Raw genomic sequence first — 22,010 nt, 5'->3', positions numbered from 1 at the left:
CGTTCTTTATCAACCCTTGCATGCTTTTTTCTGCACGTGTGTGTGTGTGTGTGTGTGTGTGCCCACCTATGAACAGCAAAGTGAAGATGATGACCAGCTGGTACACCCCATGTCCCAGAATGTTCTTCATCATGGTTAGTGAGATGAGGGGGTTGTTCCGTCCGTAGGGTTTCCGTAACAACAGGGCCTCAGTTGGGGGCTCGGTGGCCAGAGCCAGGGAGGCAAAAGTGTCCATGATCAGATTCACCCACAGCATTTGTACTGCCTTCAGGGGAGAGTCCTGGAAAGACATCAGAGGACAAGAACCATGTCTGCTGGAGCTCCACGTGCTCTCCTGAGGGCCCTTCTAGTTACCATTATGTTTGTGTCTCTATTAGTGTGATGTGCCAGCATGTATGTCTCAGTATATCTGTCTACCTGAGTGATGCAGGCCCCGGTGAAGGCCACTATGACAGCGACTACGTTCACTGTGAGCTGAAACTGCAGGAACTTGGAGATGCTGTCGTAGACGTTTCGTCCCCACATCACCGCTTTGACAATGCTGCTGAAGTTGTCATCAGTCAGGATGATGTCGGAGGCCTCTTTTGCCACGTCTGTCCCTGCAATGCCCTGACACAGATTACGACAGAGGGAGTAGGAGATAGTTAGTCAGCGTTATTTATGCATGCATTAAACATCCACACGTAAGAATGCTGCAGTCTCAGGTTTTTGTCCTGCTTCCGAAAGCTTTGATTAAGAAAAATGGCCGACAGTATTATTTTTTCACATTTTTCATGCATTCCCATTCAAAGCAAGAGTAGAATATGTCCAGAAACATCTTAAATGTAATGTACAAAATTAAAAAAAAACTATTAGAGAGGATCAGTAAAAGTATTAGGAGGCACTTTCCTCACAATGGATTTATAAAATGCAATTTCACCAACAGTTATATCAATGTTAAGAGTCAAAATGTCGTGTTACCATGGCAAAGCCCACATCAGCTTTCTTCAGAGCTGGTCCATCATTGGTTCCGTCTCCAGTCACGGCGACAACCTGCCTCTGTTCTACTACACTGCTGTCAATGATGCCTGGATGCAAATAGGCAAATAAAAACATGCTGGAAGTGTGTGTGGATATGTGTGTGTGTGTGTTCTGGTATGGGTTAATAAACTTGAGACTCACCTTTGACCAGAGTGTGTTTGTCTGTTGGCGAGGACCGAGCCAACACACGGAGTTTGGGCCAGATTTTATCAATACGTTCCTGTTCAATCTGTCAGGCAGATGGAGAGAACAAGGGGTCGAGAGAGTGTGTGTTGGTGAATAAGAAAATAGAAAAAAAATGTCCCACAGACTAAATGAGATGTCGTTAACCACACTTGACATTGTGACAGTTTAAACACAGCGTTTTAGATATTAAGTGTAATTCACACTCACACAAGTACAGCTCTAGGCCAAAGCATCAATCTTCACCAGCCTGTCTGCCTGGTGAGTCTTCTCTGCTAGTTTTGCTGCCTCTCCGGGGGCAGACTAGTAGCAGCTTGCTTTTCAGTATCGGAGGAAAAATGCTAACAAACGGAAAGTGGCGCCAACTACAACAGCAAAAACGCAGGAGGGACTGCGTTTGACCTCTGGTCAGCTTTGCTTCCCAAAAATATAGATATAGGAAAAGATGTAATCAGTGGATAGTTTACGGTTAATTTGTTATTCCAACAATTTTTGACTGATACCCCAGGTGGTATCATGAATTTCCCAGAGTTCAAAAATGAAGTAACCCTAATCCTTCAAACATCCCTAAGTATGAGCAAGACAGTCAGACTAGAAAGTCTCTCTACAGGTAAACCTCGGCTTATGTCGTTTTAGGCTACGTCTTTTTCGATTATACGTCGGTTTTGAAGAAAATACATGGAAAAATTAAATTAAATGTTGTTATTTTACTTTTATTTCACTTATAAATAATAATAACTTCTGTATTTGTTTAATAACCTTAAAAAAAGACTTTTGTTTTAAAATTCATTCATCGATAAAGCATCCGCTATGTATGGCAAACATTGTTTCATTCTTAAATTGAAATTTTTTCCTACACTATAGCAAATAATAAAATTAAATTGTTTGTAAGCTTATAGCAGACTCATATTAAGCATATATTATTGAAAATGCATTCATAAATAAAGTACAGTACAGAAGTGGGAATGGATCGTCTTTGCTTTAGCCTCGTGTCTCCTGGAACTGATTAATGATGTAGGGTGCGGTTTAATGGAATGAGTGCAGTCCAATCACGTGGAACGTTGCACTAAAATGTGTCAAGAATATAACGCAACACAATGGCACACTAATCAAATTCAGCAATGAGTAAAAAACTGGAAGTGAAATATCTCCAGTCTTCAGCAGTCGTGTCCTTCGGTCAACCGTGTCCATAGGCTGTGTTTTTGGTTTTGTTGCTTACTTGTTGTCTAAATGCTGTATCAATTATAAGTTGCTACAACTGACAATGATGAATGGAAAACTTCTAATTCTGCAGTAGAATATTCAGTGTAGATCGTGGTGGTACCACCACATGGCCTGGTTTTGACCTCTAAAATGCCGCCATTTGTCCTAATAATTCCAGTGTCATCGGATTATTTTCACTTTACTATCCTCATGTATTTTATGTCCCACTTTATCTTCATTATCCCTTTATTTCTTATTCTGTCTTTATAATTAATGCTTTAATTACCTCAACTTAATTTGTACGTTCACACATTAGTATGCAGGAAAAAGTAGTTTGCGCCTTTGTGTTTGCTGGGCACAGTATAAACTAGTTTAATTTGTGGTGATACAAAAATAACTTGGTCTTAATTGTTGAATAAGAATTTATCAATACACATAGATTTAATAGAGAGTAGATATTTGAGACTAAAGAGCAATTACAGTATGCCAAAAAATCATCAGGTGGGCTCCTCCTACCACATATACTGTATGTTGTCTATTTAGTTTAAATGCACTATAATAGAACACTTGTGCACAAGGAATCATCTTTAAATTGTTGCGTGACTTAGTCTTACATGTGATCCATGTGAGAGAAGAACTCACCTCTCCTTTCTCGTTCCTGATTCGTCGGTTGAAGTCTTTGCCCTCTAGACAGATAAAGTCATCCCCGGGGTGGATGATGCCGCATTTAGCAGCAATGGCTCTGGCTGTGTTAATGTTGTCACCGGTCACCATTCGCACTGTGATGCCTGCACGCTGACACTTCCGGATGGCCTCAGGTACCTGATTGGGACAAGGATGTGTATTCGTGTTAAGACCACATATCATGCTTACTGTATGACCAGCTGAAAGTCAAATAGTAAGACAACACAGCACCTCAGGTCTCACAGGGTCCTCTATCCCAACCACCGTGATGCAAGTCAACTCTGTCACAACCTCTCCTTCGTTGTCCCAATCTGGCTCCGGATTGCATGGTAGGTCACGGAATGCGATGCAGATGGTTCTCAATCCCTCACATGCCATTGGCTCTATCACCTGTCAATCAAGTGATCAATCAATAGTACAAATAAGGTCTGGATAAGGAACACAAAATGTCACTACCCTTTACACTGACTAGATGTATTTAACATTTAACTTCTGCATTCAAAGTCACTGGTTTTAAACTGCACTAGGTCTAGTACTCTAGGTCCTAGAGTACTTTTGTGGGAATACTCTCTGACAAGACAACAGTGGGTACTGCAATAGGGCTGACTGTGGTATGAATGACCAAACTCAAATAGCATCATCACCAGAATGGAGCAGATTTTCTTCATATAGTGTAATTTCTACAGCCTTTATATATTTCTAACAAAATCAATTAGATCTTGATGGTTCTTTAGGAAATGCATATTTGTACTTGAGTTAGATGGGAGTATTGATTCCACTCTGGGTATGCGCCGTATGAGGTCATCTTGTGTAAAGACTGGAAGCTGCAGGAAACTGTCAGTCCAGCCACACCCAAAGTTAATATATGCACTGATCAGTAGATTTTCAGTGAAAAGACAGTAAAAACGTATAAACTCTACCTGTCTAACAGCAGACAGGCACTCGAGCATCTAGAATCTAGCTGGTGGACAGATATTTTCCTCAGGAGCAGGTAAATATAAGAAAAAACTTAAAGACTTAAAGAGCGTAACGATCTGACTCAGCTAAATATTCTCTCTTTACCTGCTTGATGTGTAAATATGTAAATCTCTGCTGGACAAACTTCAGTTTGCCCTTGAGTTGTAGTGTTAACATAAATCTGCAGTGTGCAACATTTTTACATTCCTGTCTGCACACACATTAAATAAGCAAGGCTAGCTGTTCTAGTAAAAGATAATAGGCTCTTGGCTTCCATTCACTTTTAGCATACAAACATCAGGGTCATGTCAATCATTTACTCTGACTCAACACAAAAGCAAAGAAGAGTATTTTTCAAAATAGTAGTAACATAGTACAAATCTCCATGGCAGAAGGGACACGGACTAATTCAGGAATTATGAACTGTTGTCTGTCAAGACTCGTCAGGCTTCACCTGTTTGACCATTTCGTCTCTGTCACGTGGACGGAAGCTGCGAGCTTCTCCATTGGCATCTAGGATGTATGAACACCTGAGACAGGGTGAACAGAACACATGAGTAGAGCATCTCTTGTCTCTTACATTTTCAACTTATTACCCATAATTCTCTTTACATCAGTCTTTCACATGGTCTGTTTGAGCCCCGATCACTTCATTCATCACTCACTTCTTCAGCATGATTTCAGAGGCTCCTTTGCTGTACAGACGGAAGGCGCCATCAGGCAGCCTGATCACCGTGCTCATGGACTTCCGCACCGAGTTGAACGTGTACACCTGAGGTAGAGTTAGAGAGATTAAAGATTCACGAGAGACGAGTTTGACGCTGACAGATAGCCCTGATGACAAATCCCCTGTTGACTGGATTGGACGGTGATGTTAAGATGCGACGGTGAGGAGAATAGCTCATTCAACTTTCTTATTGTAATCCGGTGCCGTAGTGTGGCAAACTTTGAGGTTTAGCACAAAACAGGACCTTTTTATGACTCCACTGATACATACACTGTACCACCCCCCAAAGTCATATGTTGGATGAACCCTGACCTGAAGATGTCTACCTGAAATTAGCTGCAGCACCACCTACATGCAACTTATAATGTAATACAGTAGTACCTTGAGGCATGAGCAGCTCAACATACACATTTTGTGAGATACGAGCCTTTTTGTTGTTCGAGATACAAGCAAAAATCTGAGATAAGAGTCACCGTCGCTAGTCGGCGGATGGATACAGCATCAGCTGAGACCAGATCTTGTTCTCGTTGGTGGCGTAAAGACGTAGCGTGTGATCCTGACTTTTGTGGATCTGCTAACACAACTTATGTATAATTAATTATACACAGGGAAAGTCTGCATGTTTATTGGTTATAATGGTGTTGTTTTTTTTCAGAATATAGTGGATCGGGGTCTTTTTTTTTTTACAAGGCTGGAATGGGTTAAAATTATATTAGTCATTTTAAATAGAGAAATTTTGACTTACGAGCTCAGTCACAGAACAGATTAAACTTGTATCTCAAGCTACTGCTGTATTTCATTCTTTGTACTCCTACGAGTCTGTTAGCCACGTTGACCTCAAAAAAGGCCGAAAAAGCTAAAACACATGAAGTTTTAATATTAATAGTGTAAATCGTAATCAAGGAGCATGTAGCCACTGATGCTTCCTGTCATCAAACACACAGAACTGAATACTCATCAGTGGTGGTAAACATTATCATCTGATTCAGTTACAGGGAGAGAAAAAAAGGCTCCTCAGCACCCCCCTGAAAACGTACAAGCTGCAGCATCAGCTGTGTTCTTCACTAGAAGTCATATAGAGTCAGTTATTTTGAGTTTACTGTGAACATAAAACACCTGTTCGACAACAGCAGTTGTTGAACTGTTGCATAAAAAAAGTTCAGGTCAAAAGCCAACTATTGAAGATTTAAAATACTGTCTTCATACTCAGGTCACCACTAAGACACAAAACATTCTCAGCGTTCCTACCTTGTACATCCTCTCTTCAGGAATCTGCTCTCTGACAGGGGTATAGTCCTGCTGGAGGTCCAGTACAAATCCCAGCAGGGAACACTCTGTCTTGTTGCCCACCTGCTTAGCCAGACCCCCCTCTATATCAGGGGGCTGATAGAGTAAGATTAAAGCAAATTGGCGTATTAGAGAATGCAGGAAAAGACAAGCAGACAAACAAGGAGACAAAATTTTGATGGAGAAGTGGAAACAAAATGCACTGCATGACAGACGACTACTGGCTGGTTTTGAACAAAACAATAAAGCCACAACATTTTTATCTTTAAAATGAGTGCATAACTCACTAAGATCTTTGAGGTGTAGGCACTGTTGATAGCAATAGCATTGACTAATATATTCAGCGTCCGGGAGTTGATCTGACCAGGCTCTGGGATCACACGGTGGTGCACGTCACCTGGGAAATTGGAAACCAATGTAAATAGATCATCTATAATTTACATAATAGTATTTAATTCAACCTAATAATTTTATTATTAATTAATTACATAATTTTCCAACAATCTATTTCTATTGATGGTGATGTTTTATTGACACTAGAAATGTTCAATACAGTAATGCCAGCTGAATTTATTCTTATTTGGCTTCTCTCACCCAGGAAAGTTTGTACCACAGTCATGCGGTTGGTGGTGAGGGTGCCCGTTTTGTCAGAGCAGATGGCCGTGGCGTTGCCCATGGTCTCGCATGCATCCAAGTGTCGTACAAGGTTGTTGTCCTTCATCATTTTCTACAAAAGAGAAAGGGATGGAGAGCAGAGGAATGTGTGAGAGGAGGATAGGGATGTGAGTGAGTGATGATGGGTAGAGGACATTCAGAGGCAAAGAAAATTAATGCAATGGAGATGGCGGTGGGGGGAGGGGGGAGGTCATTAGATTTACAGCCAGGGTCGCACAAAAAATTGGTTTAACACAAGTCCTTTGAATAACATTTAAAATGATGGAACAGACCGATCACAGCACAAAAACACAATTATTTTTGTTTTTTAAAACAATAGAAGCAGTTTAGAAGTAGCTAGAAGTATGTCTAACAAATTATCTCTCATTTACTAAAGAGGGGACATTCAATAGCTTTGAATACCTATAGAAAAGATACAACCTTAAACTAAAGGATTTCTATAGATATCTTGAATTTAGAAAATATTTTAACCAAAATCTGAGACCTGATTTAGATAAAACAGAAACAGGAATTCTGAAAAATCTTTTGTCAGTATCACAATCTCCATGCACTTACATTATCTCTAAACTATATAAAGTTATACTCCATCCCAAATCAGACAATAACTGGAATTCTGTTGGAAAAATGTTGTTAGGTTTTTTTATTACACCTTTACAAAAGAGACATGCTGTAAATAATATGGGATGGACGTTGCATATCCTGTTTTCTGGAACTGTCCAGTCATTGTTCCTTATTTGCAGGAAATCCACAAACATATTAACAATAAATTTGAAGTCAGTATCCCTTTCACCATTGATGCAGGTTATATGGGAGACATTCAATTTGATGGATGGAGAAACGATAAAAAGTTGGTTCAAATTCTTCTAACAGGAAGCAAAAAAGTAATTACAAGAAAAACTGGCTGAAACCCCTTTTTACCCACTACAGATGAATGGATTGACATTATTTATGAAATGTATGTAATTGATCTGCTGTCACATTCCCTCAAAGTCCAGAAAGACAGATTTTACAAAATTTGTAGTAAATGGATTGAGTATATTAAACTTATAAGACTGGACTTCTCTTAAATTATTAAAAAAAAGGTCAGGAAAACTGTTTTATTGACCTACAGGATATTTTTTTTTATCATGAATGTGTTTAATTATTTTCTCTTCTTTTTTCTTGGTTTTATTTTTTTCCTTTTGTTCTTTTTGTAAACAGTTCTCACTATTGTTCACATAAAGAGTTAAAAACACTTAAAAGTGCAACATAAAAACTTAGTCATGTGATCTGTCAATATATGATAATGTCATACATTCATGTGCTTGAGGTTGAATGTAACAGAATGCGATAAAAATAAGAAATAAATTTAAAAAAAAGAAGTAGTTTCCAATGTGATTTCTAATTTTATTTATTGATTTAGCAATTTAATAATTGAAAACTAGATGAGATTGTGTTTGACTCATATCAATCAATCAATCATGTTGAACAAAAGCAAATGTCAAAAGCGTACTGTTGTGTCATGTCAGATATTTACATTATGCAGTTACCATCCAAATGCATCATTTGAGTGCGAGCATCACATCATTTTTAAAAATCTATTTTTTTTTTCATTTCACCGAAGTCAAAGGTTCAGCTTTCTTCCTGTTTAACGCAAAATGTTACTTCATCTCTGGTTTTCACTATATATTACTATTGTTCTCTGCTATAATCATTGTTTGATCTACTGTCGTTTTCACAAGCTTAATATATTTCACAAACTAGGGTGGGAGGGTGAGAAGAGTCCGGTGTTGTACTATTACTTATACTCAGTGTGAGTAAATGATAGAACAAACTCAAACTGGCCGGTTTGATTCATGAATCGTACAATTTGAGCCACGTCAAATATTTCTTCAATCAGCTACACACAGATACAAGCAGAGGTTCCACATGAACCTTGTCTCTCCTCAGACAGAGAAAAACATTGTTGTCCCACCCGACTAACAGGGAGAATTGTCAATCATCAGTCATAAATGCACATGTATTTTTGCAAGGAGAACACCACAATGGAGGTAATGGGATTGTCTGGGCACCAGCTCTGTGTTTGATACCGGGCTAACCTCAGTGCGTGAGCCAGAACCCCACTTAAAACAGAATTATCCAGAGTATGAAATGGAGAGCTTGAGTGATGGCTAAAAGGCTGTTTACTTCTCTATTTACAGGAACACAGTAGTTGCGTCAGTCATTGCTTTTACAACTGACTGTGGTCGTCTATTGAGCAGTTTGTCCAGGAAGTTGTGATGTTGCTTTTCACATAATTCAACCAGTATTCATGCATCCTGCACAACCCCAACTTCACTGCACAACTGGTGTGATTCAGTGCTTTATATATAAAGTTGACTTCCTTGACGACTTGACTGTCGTTGTTGGTAAGGCTTAAAACTGGTCTAGAGTTCCCTGAAGTGTTTTATTCTTCTCCACCTCAGGGATTAAATTATAAGGAGCAAAAGTTTACTGAACTTAAAGCAATTGCGTGATTTACAATCAACAGTACGTTCAGCAGTACATAGCGTCTGTCTGGACAGTACTTATATAACGTCTGTCTAGTCTGAACGACCACCAGGCTTTACAACACAAGCCAGCATTCTCCCAGAGGTGGAATTTGTATGACGTAAGACACAAGAAGCAGAAACCACAAACACAATGACTTCATCTACGGATACTTTGACATGTGGGAATCGAAACCACCGACCTTCTGACACGTGAAAGATTGTTCTACCACTGAGATAAATCAGGAGGATGCTCTGATTGTGAACATCCACACTCACCCCATTTCATTCACAAAGTTTACAAAGGCAGTGAAAAACATGCAAAGCAACGTTAATTTAGGAATATAAATGAGCTGCAAATTATAGGAATAAACAATATAAACCTGTGTATAAAAAAAATTAGACTACTTATAAAAAATGTTACTTCAGCAGTTAAAGCTTCAGTGGTTCATTGATGTCAGTCACAGCATACTCACAGCATAAAATAAACATGTACTGACGGGTTTGATCTTGAAAAATAATTTGTTCCAAATATATCAAGAGATATATATATTGGAGATCAATAAAAGCAAAAAAATTCTATTAAATTGTAGAATCTTTTATAGAATACTCCGTTAAGCTTCGCTTGAGTATTCATCCTTGTACACATAAAATTGCTCAGCTACCCGATACCATATTTAGGAAACATAAATATTAATGTCCGTCAAGTGAGGGTGGCTGAGGAGGATCAATGTCAGCAGTGGGTGACAAAAGTAAATAAGACAGTAAATGATGTGCTGAAAATGAATTGTTTCATACAAACAACCAGCACAGCAAAGGTTCAAGATGGTTGTTAATGCTGCTCAGAGCGGGACTCGAACGGCTATGCGGCAACAGCGCCACCCACTGCGCCGCCCCAGACAGTTATTGTAGAAAAAATGTACCCATTAATCAATCCAACTTGGTGCATCGATCACTTCTATAACACAGCTCACAAAATTCACTTTTTCTTCCCCATGATGTCACCTATACATGTTTTTACTAATACAATTTACATTGTGGATTAAAGATGATTTTAATACGGAGAAACCAGAAGGTGACTCTATAATGACCCCCTACTTTTTCAGTCTAACTTTACTTCTCATAAACAACAACCAGAAAAACCGTAAACTAGCCGACCAATCACAGTCAACAACTCCTGCATGCAAGCAGTTTTCTTATTCAGCCCTGAGTAGTGAGTAGTGCACAGCAAGTAGCATAAAGTGGGACTTAAAAATAATGCTGGTAAAAGGGTAAGACATGGATGCCAGGTGAGAAGTTTTTTGTTATACAAAATGCTAGACAGGTGGCACTGGAACTCGCAGGAGTTTATGTTTGGACATCATGAAGAAAATAACAAAAAAATGCACCAAGCAGCAAGAAGAGAATGACTGATGGGGAACAAGCAAATCCACCAACTCTGCAGTTTTGCTGTTAAACAACATCCAAAAACAGTGGATCAGGACCATGCCTCAATTTTTTTGGAGGACCAAAATAGAATGTCAAAAATTTCCAGTGGCTGGTTGGAGAGTTTCAAGCAATAGGATATTGTGAGAGAAAATCACTATTAACATCACTGTGGTTGAAAAAAAATCTTCAAAATCACACCCGGGTACCATTTACAGCAGGAGTGTCAAACTCATTTTCACCGAGGGCCACATCAGTATAATGGCTGTCCTCAAACGGCCAGATGTAACTACAAATGTAACAAAGTGTAACTAAATGTAATACAAAATACATGTAATTACTTCTTAATGTTAAATAACTCTGAATCTATTACTTATTCGGGTAGAAAACATTACAGTTACACAGAAAAAAAACATGCTTGTTTGTTGCTCTTTTATAACATAAATCCTTTTAATTTGTCAGGTTATGAAAACCACAGAACTCCATCAATCAAGGATCAAAATATCCAATGAATAAAGAAAAATAACAAGTTAGAATTTTGTTGAAAACGTTTTTGCCAATGTTAAAATGGGCTTAACTACTGCATTGTGGGAAAATAAAGTTTTTCTCAAAGCACACTTTTGACCTATTTATTTTTAGACACTCTGGCCTGTTTTGCTCTCAGGGGCCACATAAAATGATCTGGTGGGCCAAATTTGGCCCCCGGGCCTTGGGTTTGACACGTGATTTAGAGGATATCAACAACATGGATGTGAGGCGTTCAGCCAACAAAGTTAAAGCATTTTACAAATAATTTAATGATTAAATCATGAGAGAATGGCATTGTGCATGGCTGAGTAAACAAGAAACACACTGCACACACACAACACACAAAAAAAGTCAGCTGTAAGTGTTATCTGCTATTTTGATTTTGGATAGCCTTGTGCTTACTTTTTAAAAAATGGGTTCAATCCTGTTCGAAGTGTTACCACAGTTGCATTTTGAAAGGAGCATAATCATATACAGTCACATTTTGTGAATTGGGATACGTCTTCGTAAGAAGACCACTTGGCCAAAGTGACCACATGTCTTCAGTTTGATGAAGCTAGAATGTTTAGTTTGTAACATATACGTACTCAAGACAAGATTAAAACTCAAGTTAACCAACACAAAAAATTCTGTTCCATAAGATGATTACAAAATGATTGTTTTTCTTCATCAGGAAAAAGCAGTACTGTAATTAAAATATTTCAAAAAAAGAAACGTATTTTCATCTGTACACGATGATAAATTGTTTATATTTAAGAGGTTTCATAAATGACTTATTGTCCAGTGTTTATGCCATACTTTTAATGGGGTCTCCATGAATATTGCTATATTTGTAAGAACTAAGCAGCTCATACGGTTCCACCTGTTTGGAGCTCATTAATCTGTGAATGTGGGTCTACCTTGACGGAGTACGCCAGAGAGATGGTAACGGCGAGCGGTAAGCCCTCTGGGACAGCAACTACCAGGACGGTGACTCCAATGATGAAGAACTTGACGAAGTACTGGACGTAGACTGGTGTACACTCCGTTAACCACGTGTGACCTGCGACAAAAACCATGCTACATATTAAGTCCAAGCATCCCTACGAAAAATAGGTCATGCACGTTTGCAGAGGTTAACTAATACGATATGAACTGACTGGCATGACGGGCTAGCACTAGCATGCATTCAGCGATAGTATGTATGTTAACTGAGGAGTTGTAAACAAACTCACCTTCAACAACAAATGTGTTGATGACAAAATACAGCACCAGAATGATGACAGTGATGGCTGACATCACCAAACCTGTGGGGGGATTCAGAAAAAGTTTAGACTTCAGTCTCAGACTCCATCTGTTCTGAGTTGATGCGATAATCTCGGTTGTTCCATGAGCGAGGACGTTTTGTCTTTATGTCTTTCTTTAGTTCGTTAACATCCCTTTACACTCCATATTCAGGGGTGGGGTGCACACCATTTTGGGTTTGGTAGTCAAGGGAGCACCTGAAGATGCTGCCTGGTTGACAGGTGTTACACTGCATTAAGAACTGTTTCAAGTCAGTGGTCCCCAAACTTTTTTGAAATATTTTCATTCATTGGTCACGCCTTTAAAGCTTGGCAGATAAATACAACAAAATAAAACAATACGACCAGCATAAAAACTTATTTAATTCTCAATATAATATTAAATATATTATATTTAATAATAAATAATAAATATAATAATAAACATATTATATTTATGTAATATAATAAATATAATATAATATAATATAATATAATATAATATAATATAATATAATATAATATAATACAATATAATATAATATAATATAATATAATATAATATAATATAATATAATATAATATAATATAATATAATGTAATAATAAATATAATAATAAACGTGAATCCAATGTTTTTAGCAGCGTCCTTGTAATGTCAAACCAATGTTTGCTTTTTGTTGGTTTTGCTAGCTTAATTTATTCAGTGCATTCGGAGCGGCCCCTTTTAGAATGTGGTCATGTGACCGAGGCAAGCATCTTCACAAGCGTTAAAGACAGATGTGGAAGAGAGGATCGGCTAATTTTCCAAAACAAAACATTGTTCAGAATCAGATAATTCTGAACAAAAACAGAAATAACTGAAGTTCTGTATCCTGCGGCCCGATACCGATTGACCCATGGACCGCTACCAGTCCACCACCCGGGGGTTTAGCATCACTGTTTTAGGTCATTGTCATTACTTCTCCCTGCTTATAAGCATGAAAGACCTGCAGAAGCCTTTTTGTTGTGTTCTGTCCTGCTTGACTTACACCTCAGTAACTTAGATCCTACGTACCAGTAATGTGTTATCTCATTTATCTTTATTAGTGAGTAATAATAAAGAAAAATTGTAACTATGAATCCTTACATCAAACCTCTCAAAGTTTGATTCAGTTAGTAATATTGTTTGTGCATTATGCCTGTTATTGTGTTCAGGAGGGGGTCGCTAAAGCACATGAAACCTGTGACGGTAGAACGGTTCTTGCCTGCTTTGCCAATTTGAACAGCCAGTTTGGTGAGCTTGCCCTGCAACACGCTCTTCTCTTTCTTCGGGACATTGGTCTTCTTCTTCTCCCTGTCCTCGACCTCACCTCCCTCTGCACTCTTCAAGGGTTGCATTTCCATGGCAACACCACCATCCTGCTTCTTGGCTAAAAAACACACAATCACCAAAAAAAAAAAAAAAAATTGTGTACCATCTTCATGACTGCTCCTGCAGATGAATTAGGCTTCTCAAGACTTTACCTTTGTTCTGATTGTTCTCCACAGCTCCATCAGGCTGCTTTCCTGAGAGCGATAGAGATTGGATCAGACAGGGGTACATTTAAAGTTAAGAGGTTAGAAAGACAAACTGAAAGAGCAGTTTTTACACGTGCAAGTCTGACAGCCTTCCAAATGTACAATTTCAGAATTAAAACAAACAGAAACATGGGGGTAAACACTGGGTAAAGAGCATGACAGATGTTTTCATCAGCACAGGTCAACGGCCACTTTTGTTCCAATGTCTACTGGGGACCATTCATTGGCTGAGGAAAGGAGTAGGGCAGAAAGACACCTTGCTCACATACCATTGGTGACTGTGCTGTAACTGGCACCTGTAGAGATGAGCAACTGAGTACTTTCCTCTGTTTGGAATAAATGAGGAAGGATGGGTTTTGAGGTATTTGGTAAAATAAAAAAAAGGGGGTAAACAATAGAGAACAAAAAGAAAAGAACAAAAAAACTCAGATGGTAAATGTATTGGTACAGAGGACTACACCAGTAGAATATTTATAGACGATCATACGGAAAGAAAAAAAAAAAGAACTGAACATAACCTTTGCGTCACAATGATCGAACATAAACAGTCGTATACATATTACATGAGCCAAAACTAACAAGTTATGGCACTTGTAGGACTCTTCTAAATAATGCATTAGTTCCAGTAAATGACTAAAAGACCCAGCCTATGGAAACAGCTGCACCAGAGTTATACAGCATTTCCTGTACGGGAGTGAAACGATACAGCATAAATTAAATGTGTTGATTTCTGCATGGAAATGCATGAAGACACGTAAACAATCTTGCATACATTCCCATACAATGGTAATTAGATTTACTTTAAGGGTATTTTTATGAGGCTGTTCCGCTCTGCTTAGACTGTGTCATCCTTACAATACAAATTGTAGCACACACACTAATGCTTCATGGGTTAAGGAACAACACTTCCCTGATTCTCTCTGACTGCCTCCCTCTCCTCTGCTCTCTCAATAATTGATACAATCTGCAACCTCTCTCTCAGATTAAAGGAGGGAAGAAGGAACAAAGGGAAGTCAGGGAAGTGAAAGAAGCCATGGGTAATGGGGGTAAAGAAAAGATGAGGTGAGGAAATGAAGAAAGACGGATTAGCAAAGAGGGGGAATAAAAACATGAGACAGCGAGCGTGAAAAAGTGAAACAGACTGGGGAGAAGGACGGAGAGGATGTGGGCTAAATTATGGACGAGGTTAAACTGGTGTGTTTCCTGTTGAAGCTCTTATCTGGAATCAGTTAGGCAACCAGCTAACCCTACACACACACACACACACACACACACACACACACACACACACACACACATACACACACACACACACACACACACACACACACACACACACACACACACACACACACACACTGTACATATATGTAAACACAAATCTGCACGGAAAAGATTACGAGGCAATAGATGAAAACTAAAAACCGTGTCGTTTGTAGGTCACAGCTTTAATGTTCTGTTTCTTTCTCATTTTGTACCTCTATGATCATTTTGAGTTTTGTTGTGTGTGTTTTGGTTTGGTTTTTTTTGTCTCTGTAGTCATTTTGAATCTTTGATGCTGTATAAATTTGACCTCTCTAGGGCCATTTTGTGTCTTTTATTTTGTTTTGAGCTCACTTTTAAGTATGTGTTCTTTTAACATCTCTGCAAATGTGTCTTTGTTATTGTGAATTATTTTTTCATTTATTATTTGACAACTCTGACCCACAATAAATCCTCCCTCCTCCTCCTCCTCCTTCACTCTAATGGTAAGCTACATGCTACATATGCAACAGTATCATACTGTGGTTTGTGGTGGACAGACACTATTTTTCCATGTACTTTTTTTTTTTTTTTAAAAATTGACATTTAATCAAGAGAGACTTAACTCAAAATGACCTTTACTTGTATTTTATTTCATTATGTGTTATTTTAATGTCCTGTTATTGTTTCTGGTAAAGCTTGTGGAATAGTACTTTGGTATTTAGAGTAGTAACGACATTTACATGACCTGAAATGGTGATTAGAATTAGAATCAGAATCCATTATTAAAGATTGACATTGAATAACAATGACTTACAAACAATCCATTGTTCAAACAACCTCTGAGAACCAATTATGTTCATATGTTGAGGACTACCTGTATTTTTATTTTTTTTGCTTTGTATCATTTTGAGATCTTCATGTTTCTTTCTGTGTTCATTTAATGTCACTTCATGGTTCCATTTGATATATGATCATAATCACTGTATTGATTCTTCAACAAGAAATATTAACAATCACTTTAAGCAGAGGCTTTGGCTTGTCCATTATGAGTGAAGCACCTGAACGCTGAAGAATACGTCAACAGACTCGAGAGCAGTTTGAAGTATTTATCGTCAGATATGACAGAGTTGTCCCTCCAGGGTTATTTTATTGTCTGTTTAGTTAATCTTAAGGTTTGAATACTGTATGAAAACACTTGTGCTTCTGAGATATACGGCAAATACAGGTATCAAAAACGTATATGATGAGTGTACAATATATATATATATATATATATATATATATATATATATATATATATATATATATTATATTTAATTTCAGTATCTTTTCTGATTCCTCAGTACCTTTTTTGTCCTTCCCATCTTCTTCCATTTCTCCAGCACCCAGGAGGGTGAAGATGATGCCTGTCTGTGAATTGACACCTACAGCTGTCACCAACATTCTGCCAGAGCCCTCCATCACATGGGTACCTGCATGTCCAAACAGATCGCTTTAGTTTCAGTTGGGCAATTAGCGAAACTTACAAAGTAACACCAATAAGTCAAGCAAAGAAACAAACCTCAGTTAAAACAAATGTAAGGCCTGGAGTACGAGCAAATCTAAAACATGCCTCTAGAAGTGGATGAATGAGTGACTAGGTGAAACATATTCTAGGTTAATCTGGTTGTCTACTTTATTGTCTTGAGGTTTCTGAGTCTCCATCAGTGTTTTTTGTTTGAATTCATAGCATTTAAATTATTTTTTTAAAACAGGAAAAAGGGATCTTTTCTGGTCATAAAGTCAGGCAGGTACTATATTGACTGTATATCTAGGAGCGACAACTCAACATGAAAAAAAAACTACTTTCCACACTACACTTTAGTTAGCACAGTTAGCTGTAGCTTACTTCACACAGCAGCTATGAATTGTTTTGTGTTGAACCAAGACAGAAATAATGTGAAAATAATTAAAGTGGACTTATATGGACATACTTTTGAAGAATAAACAATTATTCATTCAAACTCTAATTGCTCAACCCTTTCACAGTCAGGGCCCGACCGTTCAACAAACACAAACAGGTGAGGACAAACCTGAGAGGAGCATGGGGTCCTTGTCAACAGACTTGCGTACATGATCAGACTCTCCTGTAAGAGAGCTCTCATCGATCTTCAGGTCGTTTCCTTGTACTAAGACACCATCAGCAGGCAGCAGGTCCCCTGAACATGGACGTACAGGGGTCAGCATCGGATTTTCATCGTAGTTTATTTCCGTTTTTTTTTTTTTTTCAGGGACATGTCGATGAGTGAATACCTGAGACATTTATATATTGTATGTCTTGTGGGCGTATTAGGTAACACACACAACTATGTTTTACACAAACAACAACATTGTGGGAAACTGGTTTATCCAGGGGTTTGGAAAACAAAGAGGTGTCCTCACTTTTAAAATCCAGTAATCTTGAATCTTTCTTACAACAAAAGCAAGATCCTGCAAGCTAGAACCGGCTAGGAGGTGATTGGCTTAGTTTAGCAGAGTGACTGAAAACAAATGCCATCATGGCCCTGTCCAACGTTTGAAAGAAATCCACCTCCTTATCTCTGAAGTTTACAGTTTCACGCAGCACCTAATACAAGAAGTTGTGGTCAGTTAAATCACGTGTTTATGTTTTTTGTTGTTTTTTTCATTTTGTACAAGAAACAAAAATTATATATTGTTAATTTAGATGCTAGTAGATGTTTTACTTTGTGGAGAGAAGCACAAGTGTTTCTTTTTTTCCCCCCAGTCATTCTGATAAGTCAGTCAGAGCAACTGTTTCTTTCAGGACATGCAGTAAGTTTGCTCATTACATTATAAACCTTCTAACACAGAAATCAAGGTAGGAATAAAAAAAGAAAGAAAATATTTGTAAGTTGTTCTTTTTTTCTACATAACAAGCAAATGTAATATGATTCTTACCGTACTTGACCTGGGCTACATCCCCCACTACCATATCAGCTACCGGAATCTGGATGACGTTTCCTTTCCGGACAACGGTGAACTTCTGCTCCTGCTCAATCCGACTCTGTAGACCCCGGAACTGCTTTTCTTTTGACCAGTCGTTAAATGCCGTAACCAGGACGACGCAAACAACCGACAGCAAGATGGCAGCACCCTCGATCCAACCGGTGTCACCCTCGCCCTCATCCTCAGCACCCCCTGACACGTTTCCACATGCTGAAGAGAATAAGTGAAACAGAGGGATGGATGGTTAAATGTATTGAGCCTGAGGCCTTATTAAATATTTTTAAGCACATAGTCAATAGAGGAACATTTATAGCATGTTCAACGCCCTATAGTTAAATAAATGTCACACAATCTGACACAAGGCCGAGGGGGTTCTATTTAGTCTATTAACCACTCTTGACGTTTTGGTCAAACATGAAATAAACTGGTTTTAATGTCCCATTCTACTTAAAAGACAGGTATACATAGTCCTGGTGGACAACTTGATTCAAGTGATTCATCACTGCATTTTCCATAAACACTTATTCTGTGCAGGGTCTCGAGGGGCTGGAGCCTAACCCGATTTAAGAAATTGATAAGATGTAGTTAACCTACCTATGGTGACAGCTGGTTTATGATATTACTAGTTTTTGTAGGTTTATTATATATCCCAATGCTGATGAATGTAAGTGTTAGAGTTAGCTTTAGAGTTAGGGTTAGTGTTAGGGTCATTCTTAGCTTTAGGGTTAGTGGTAGGGTTAGGGTCATTTTTAACTTTAGAGTAAGCTTTAGGGTTAGGGCTAGGATTAGGGCTAGGGGTTATAGCATTAGCTTTAGGGTCAGTGTTAGGGTTAGGGTCATTATTAGCTTTAGGGTTAGGGTTAGTTTTAGGGTTAATGTTAGTCTTAGGGTTTGGTTCGGGGATAGGGTTAGGGTTAGCTGTGAGGGTTAGGGTTAAGTTTAGGGTCATTGTTAGCGTTAGGGTTTGGGCTAGGGTTTAGGGTTAGCTTTAGGGTTAGAGTCAGCTGTAGGGTTAGGGTTAAGGTATGGTCATTGTTAGCCTTAGAGTTAGGATTTGGGCTAGGGTTAGGGTTAGCTTTACAGCAGGATAGAGTGAGGGACCTGGACACACGCAAGGCCAGTAGTCTTACTTACTGTAAGTCTTCAAATCAATCAATCACCCACTCAATCGGATTTCCATTATTTCCCAGGAATCAAGAATACACCAATGAAATCTGTCATCTGCCATGTGAATCTGCATTACTACATAATCCATCTTATTTTCCATCTTATTTTCTTATTTTTTGACTTTCTGTTGGTCATGTTGCTTTTTAAATTGTGCTTAATCAGCAACTATTCACTGATTGAAAGGTCTGTAGATTGATCCCCAGCCTCTGCAGTCTACATATATGGAAGTGTCCTTGAGAAAGATACTGAAGCCCAGTGGCTATTGCGTTTTAAATACAAACCTGGTCTATCAACTAAAACAACCCACTGCTCTCATTGCCAATCCGACCCTGGCTAGGATGGTTGGCGAACACAGGCGGTCAATCACTTGCTATAATGACTGCGGATAGGCAGTTTTCTCACCCAGCATTGAACAGTCAACAGTTTAAAGCAAGTGGCATAAAGAGGGACTTTTCCAGGTAATGTTCAGTCATTTACTTTGTCAAGACATGGAGACGATACTCTGACAGCTACAAAAACAGCACCCCAAGTAACAAACAGAGAAAGAACTGACCATTGAGAAAACAGCAAACCAAACAACTCTGCTGATGGTTTTTCTTGACTTTTAATGGAGTTTATCCATTAAACTCTAGTCCTTTATGTGGAAACCATTATTCTTTCTCTTTAAGAAAACCACCTGTCCAATGCGGCTACATTTCTTCAGTCCTTTCAGTGGTTTTCTTAGACAGGTTTTACTCGTATTTCCAACTTTACATTAATATCTTTTCAGCAGGCAGCATGGACCATTGTAGAAACAAAACAGAACTGTGTTGTTACAAACTGGACAGGGCATAGGAGAAACAGAAATCTTTTGTAGACAGCTCTGATGGAGCTTAGGACTTTGTCTACCTCCTCTGCTTTGTCATTCATAAGAGATTTAGTACTGTGTGTGTTGGTGTGAGCGTTGACTGAAATCCCATAAAATCCAGCCATGCAGCACCTTCCTGCACGGTTGTGTGGAGACATTAGCATTCTTTTTTTTTTTCGGCTGAAAAACATGTTTTTGTGAAATTGGTAGAAAATACCACGTTTTCTTTGATTTGGTGTTTTGTTGCTGCTCCTGCCTCCCCCTCGTTCACTGTTTATATCTGCTGCTCCCTTGAGCCAAGAAAGATTTGAATCTTCGTTGTGAACATGAAAAATAATTTGTATATCTCCTCTTGTGACTCGTGTCCACTCTATATGTCAATGGGAACATCCCTGGCCTATGCTACACCCAAAGTACCACCAAAGTCAGGAAGGTATATTAATTCTTTTCAAAATGCTTAGTTGGTTGGTTGGTTGGTTGGTTGGTTGGTTGGTTGGTTAGTTAGTTAGTTAATTAGTTAGTTAGTTAATGAGATTGTTGACCACTCCAGTTGCTTGTGTCCTTACATTCACTTTCCTTTCCAGGAGGCTGGTAGAAAGAGAGGCCCAGCGAGATGATGGCGGCAGCCTCTAAGATGATGAGTGTGACGTCCTGTAGGGCCTCCCAAACAAGCTCCAGGAACGTCTTAGGCTTCTTTGGAGGGATGAGGTTTTGACCAAATGTCTGGCACCGACGCTCCAGGTCTGTTGGGTCCCCACTGAGACCTGGAAAATAGAAACACAACGCAGATGAAAAAAGACGAGTGAAGGGCAGAAAGGCTGAGATCCAAACAAATTTTTGTCAGTTAAAAAAAAAAGAAATTAAAATCAAATCCCATTAATACTTTTTTAAAAAAGTTTGAGGAGTTATTTAAACTATTTTGTTAATCTGTAATGATTTCCAACGCACATGTTATTGTCATCAATGAAAATGAAGATGGATTTTCATTTGTAGTTGTTTTACATTAAGCATGTTATCGGTAGAAAATACAGTGACAAGACCAACTGCTGCATACGTGTCAAAATAATAAAAATAATAATCCCCCAAAAAAGTCACAATTGACCATTCATCCAGGAAAACAGCTTCAAACACAGCATCCTTTTAAATTGTAGCTGTAAACTTTGCTTTGCCAAAACTCTTTTTTTTTGTCGTGCCCATCCTTTCCCTTCTCTCCCTTTAAACCTCAACCCCAAGTGATTCTGTTTCCATGGTGATCAGAATATCAGAATCACGGTTGTCTGTCTCCAACAGGTTTCTGCCCAGCAACAGGTGATGTCATTCTATCAATGTACAGTACTAGGTTTAGAGCAGAGTGGGGTTTTTTTTTTTGATTGGCTGAGGAGGATAGATTGTGGATGGTTGTAATCAGTGACTCTCTGCATCCCTCCCTCAGGTTATGAAGGCTCGTAGAAACCCTGGATCCAGTGTACTTCCTGCAAAGAGTCCTATGTAGCTACAGAAGAATGGGCCTCTATGATGATTAGAGAGAGACAGGCAGACAGCAGAAACAGGTGACCTTATGCTGAGTACTCATAGAAAATGCCGTTCTTTCCCCGTTGCTCCACCCTTCCCTCTTTCATCCATCCATCTATCCATCCCTCTATTCTCCCCAACCTCTTCATCCTCTCTCAAAGCCTCACTGGCTCTCCTTTTTCTCCCTCCCTCAATCTCCCCTTGATGTGTCCTTGACAATGCGGCAAGCTGGTCTAC

General features: G+C 38.7%; 1 protein-coding gene across 1 annotated transcript in view; it reads right to left on the bottom strand.

Annotated features, from left to right (window-relative positions):
- Positions 1-22,010, bottom strand: part of atp2b3b (ATPase plasma membrane Ca2+ transporting 3b) — a 46,281-nt gene that overhangs the window by 12,374 nt on the left and 11,897 nt on the right. Inside the window, exons 2-20 of the mRNA XM_068328363.1 lie at positions 20,828-21,025; positions 18,200-18,457; positions 17,335-17,460; positions 16,609-16,734; positions 13,964-14,005; positions 13,705-13,869; positions 12,411-12,482; positions 12,096-12,238; positions 6,656-6,788; positions 6,349-6,458; positions 6,023-6,157; positions 4,713-4,819; positions 4,502-4,577; positions 3,322-3,480; positions 3,049-3,228; positions 1,162-1,249; positions 961-1,067; positions 418-609; positions 67-280 (exon numbers count right to left, since the gene is read on the bottom strand). Of these exons, the coding sequence (XP_068184464.1) occupies positions 67-280; positions 418-609; positions 961-1,067; positions 1,162-1,249; positions 3,049-3,228; positions 3,322-3,480; positions 4,502-4,577; positions 4,713-4,819; positions 6,023-6,157; positions 6,349-6,458; positions 6,656-6,788; positions 12,096-12,238; positions 12,411-12,482; positions 13,705-13,869; positions 13,964-14,005; positions 16,609-16,734; positions 17,335-17,460; positions 18,200-18,457; positions 20,828-21,025 (2,631 nt within the window). The remainder of the gene's footprint in view (positions 1-66; positions 281-417; positions 610-960; positions 1,068-1,161; positions 1,250-3,048; positions 3,229-3,321; positions 3,481-4,501; positions 4,578-4,712; positions 4,820-6,022; positions 6,158-6,348; positions 6,459-6,655; positions 6,789-12,095; positions 12,239-12,410; positions 12,483-13,704; positions 13,870-13,963; positions 14,006-16,608; positions 16,735-17,334; positions 17,461-18,199; positions 18,458-20,827; positions 21,026-22,010) is intronic.

The sequence above is a fragment of the Antennarius striatus genome, chromosome 2 (genome assembly GCF_040054535.1).
Source record: "Antennarius striatus isolate MH-2024 chromosome 2, ASM4005453v1, whole genome shotgun sequence".
Classification (NCBI taxonomy): Eukaryota; Metazoa; Chordata; class Actinopteri; order Lophiiformes; family Antennariidae; genus Antennarius; species Antennarius striatus.
Note: the sequence above shows the minus strand (reverse complement) of the source record. Positions and strands in the feature narration are given on the sequence as shown.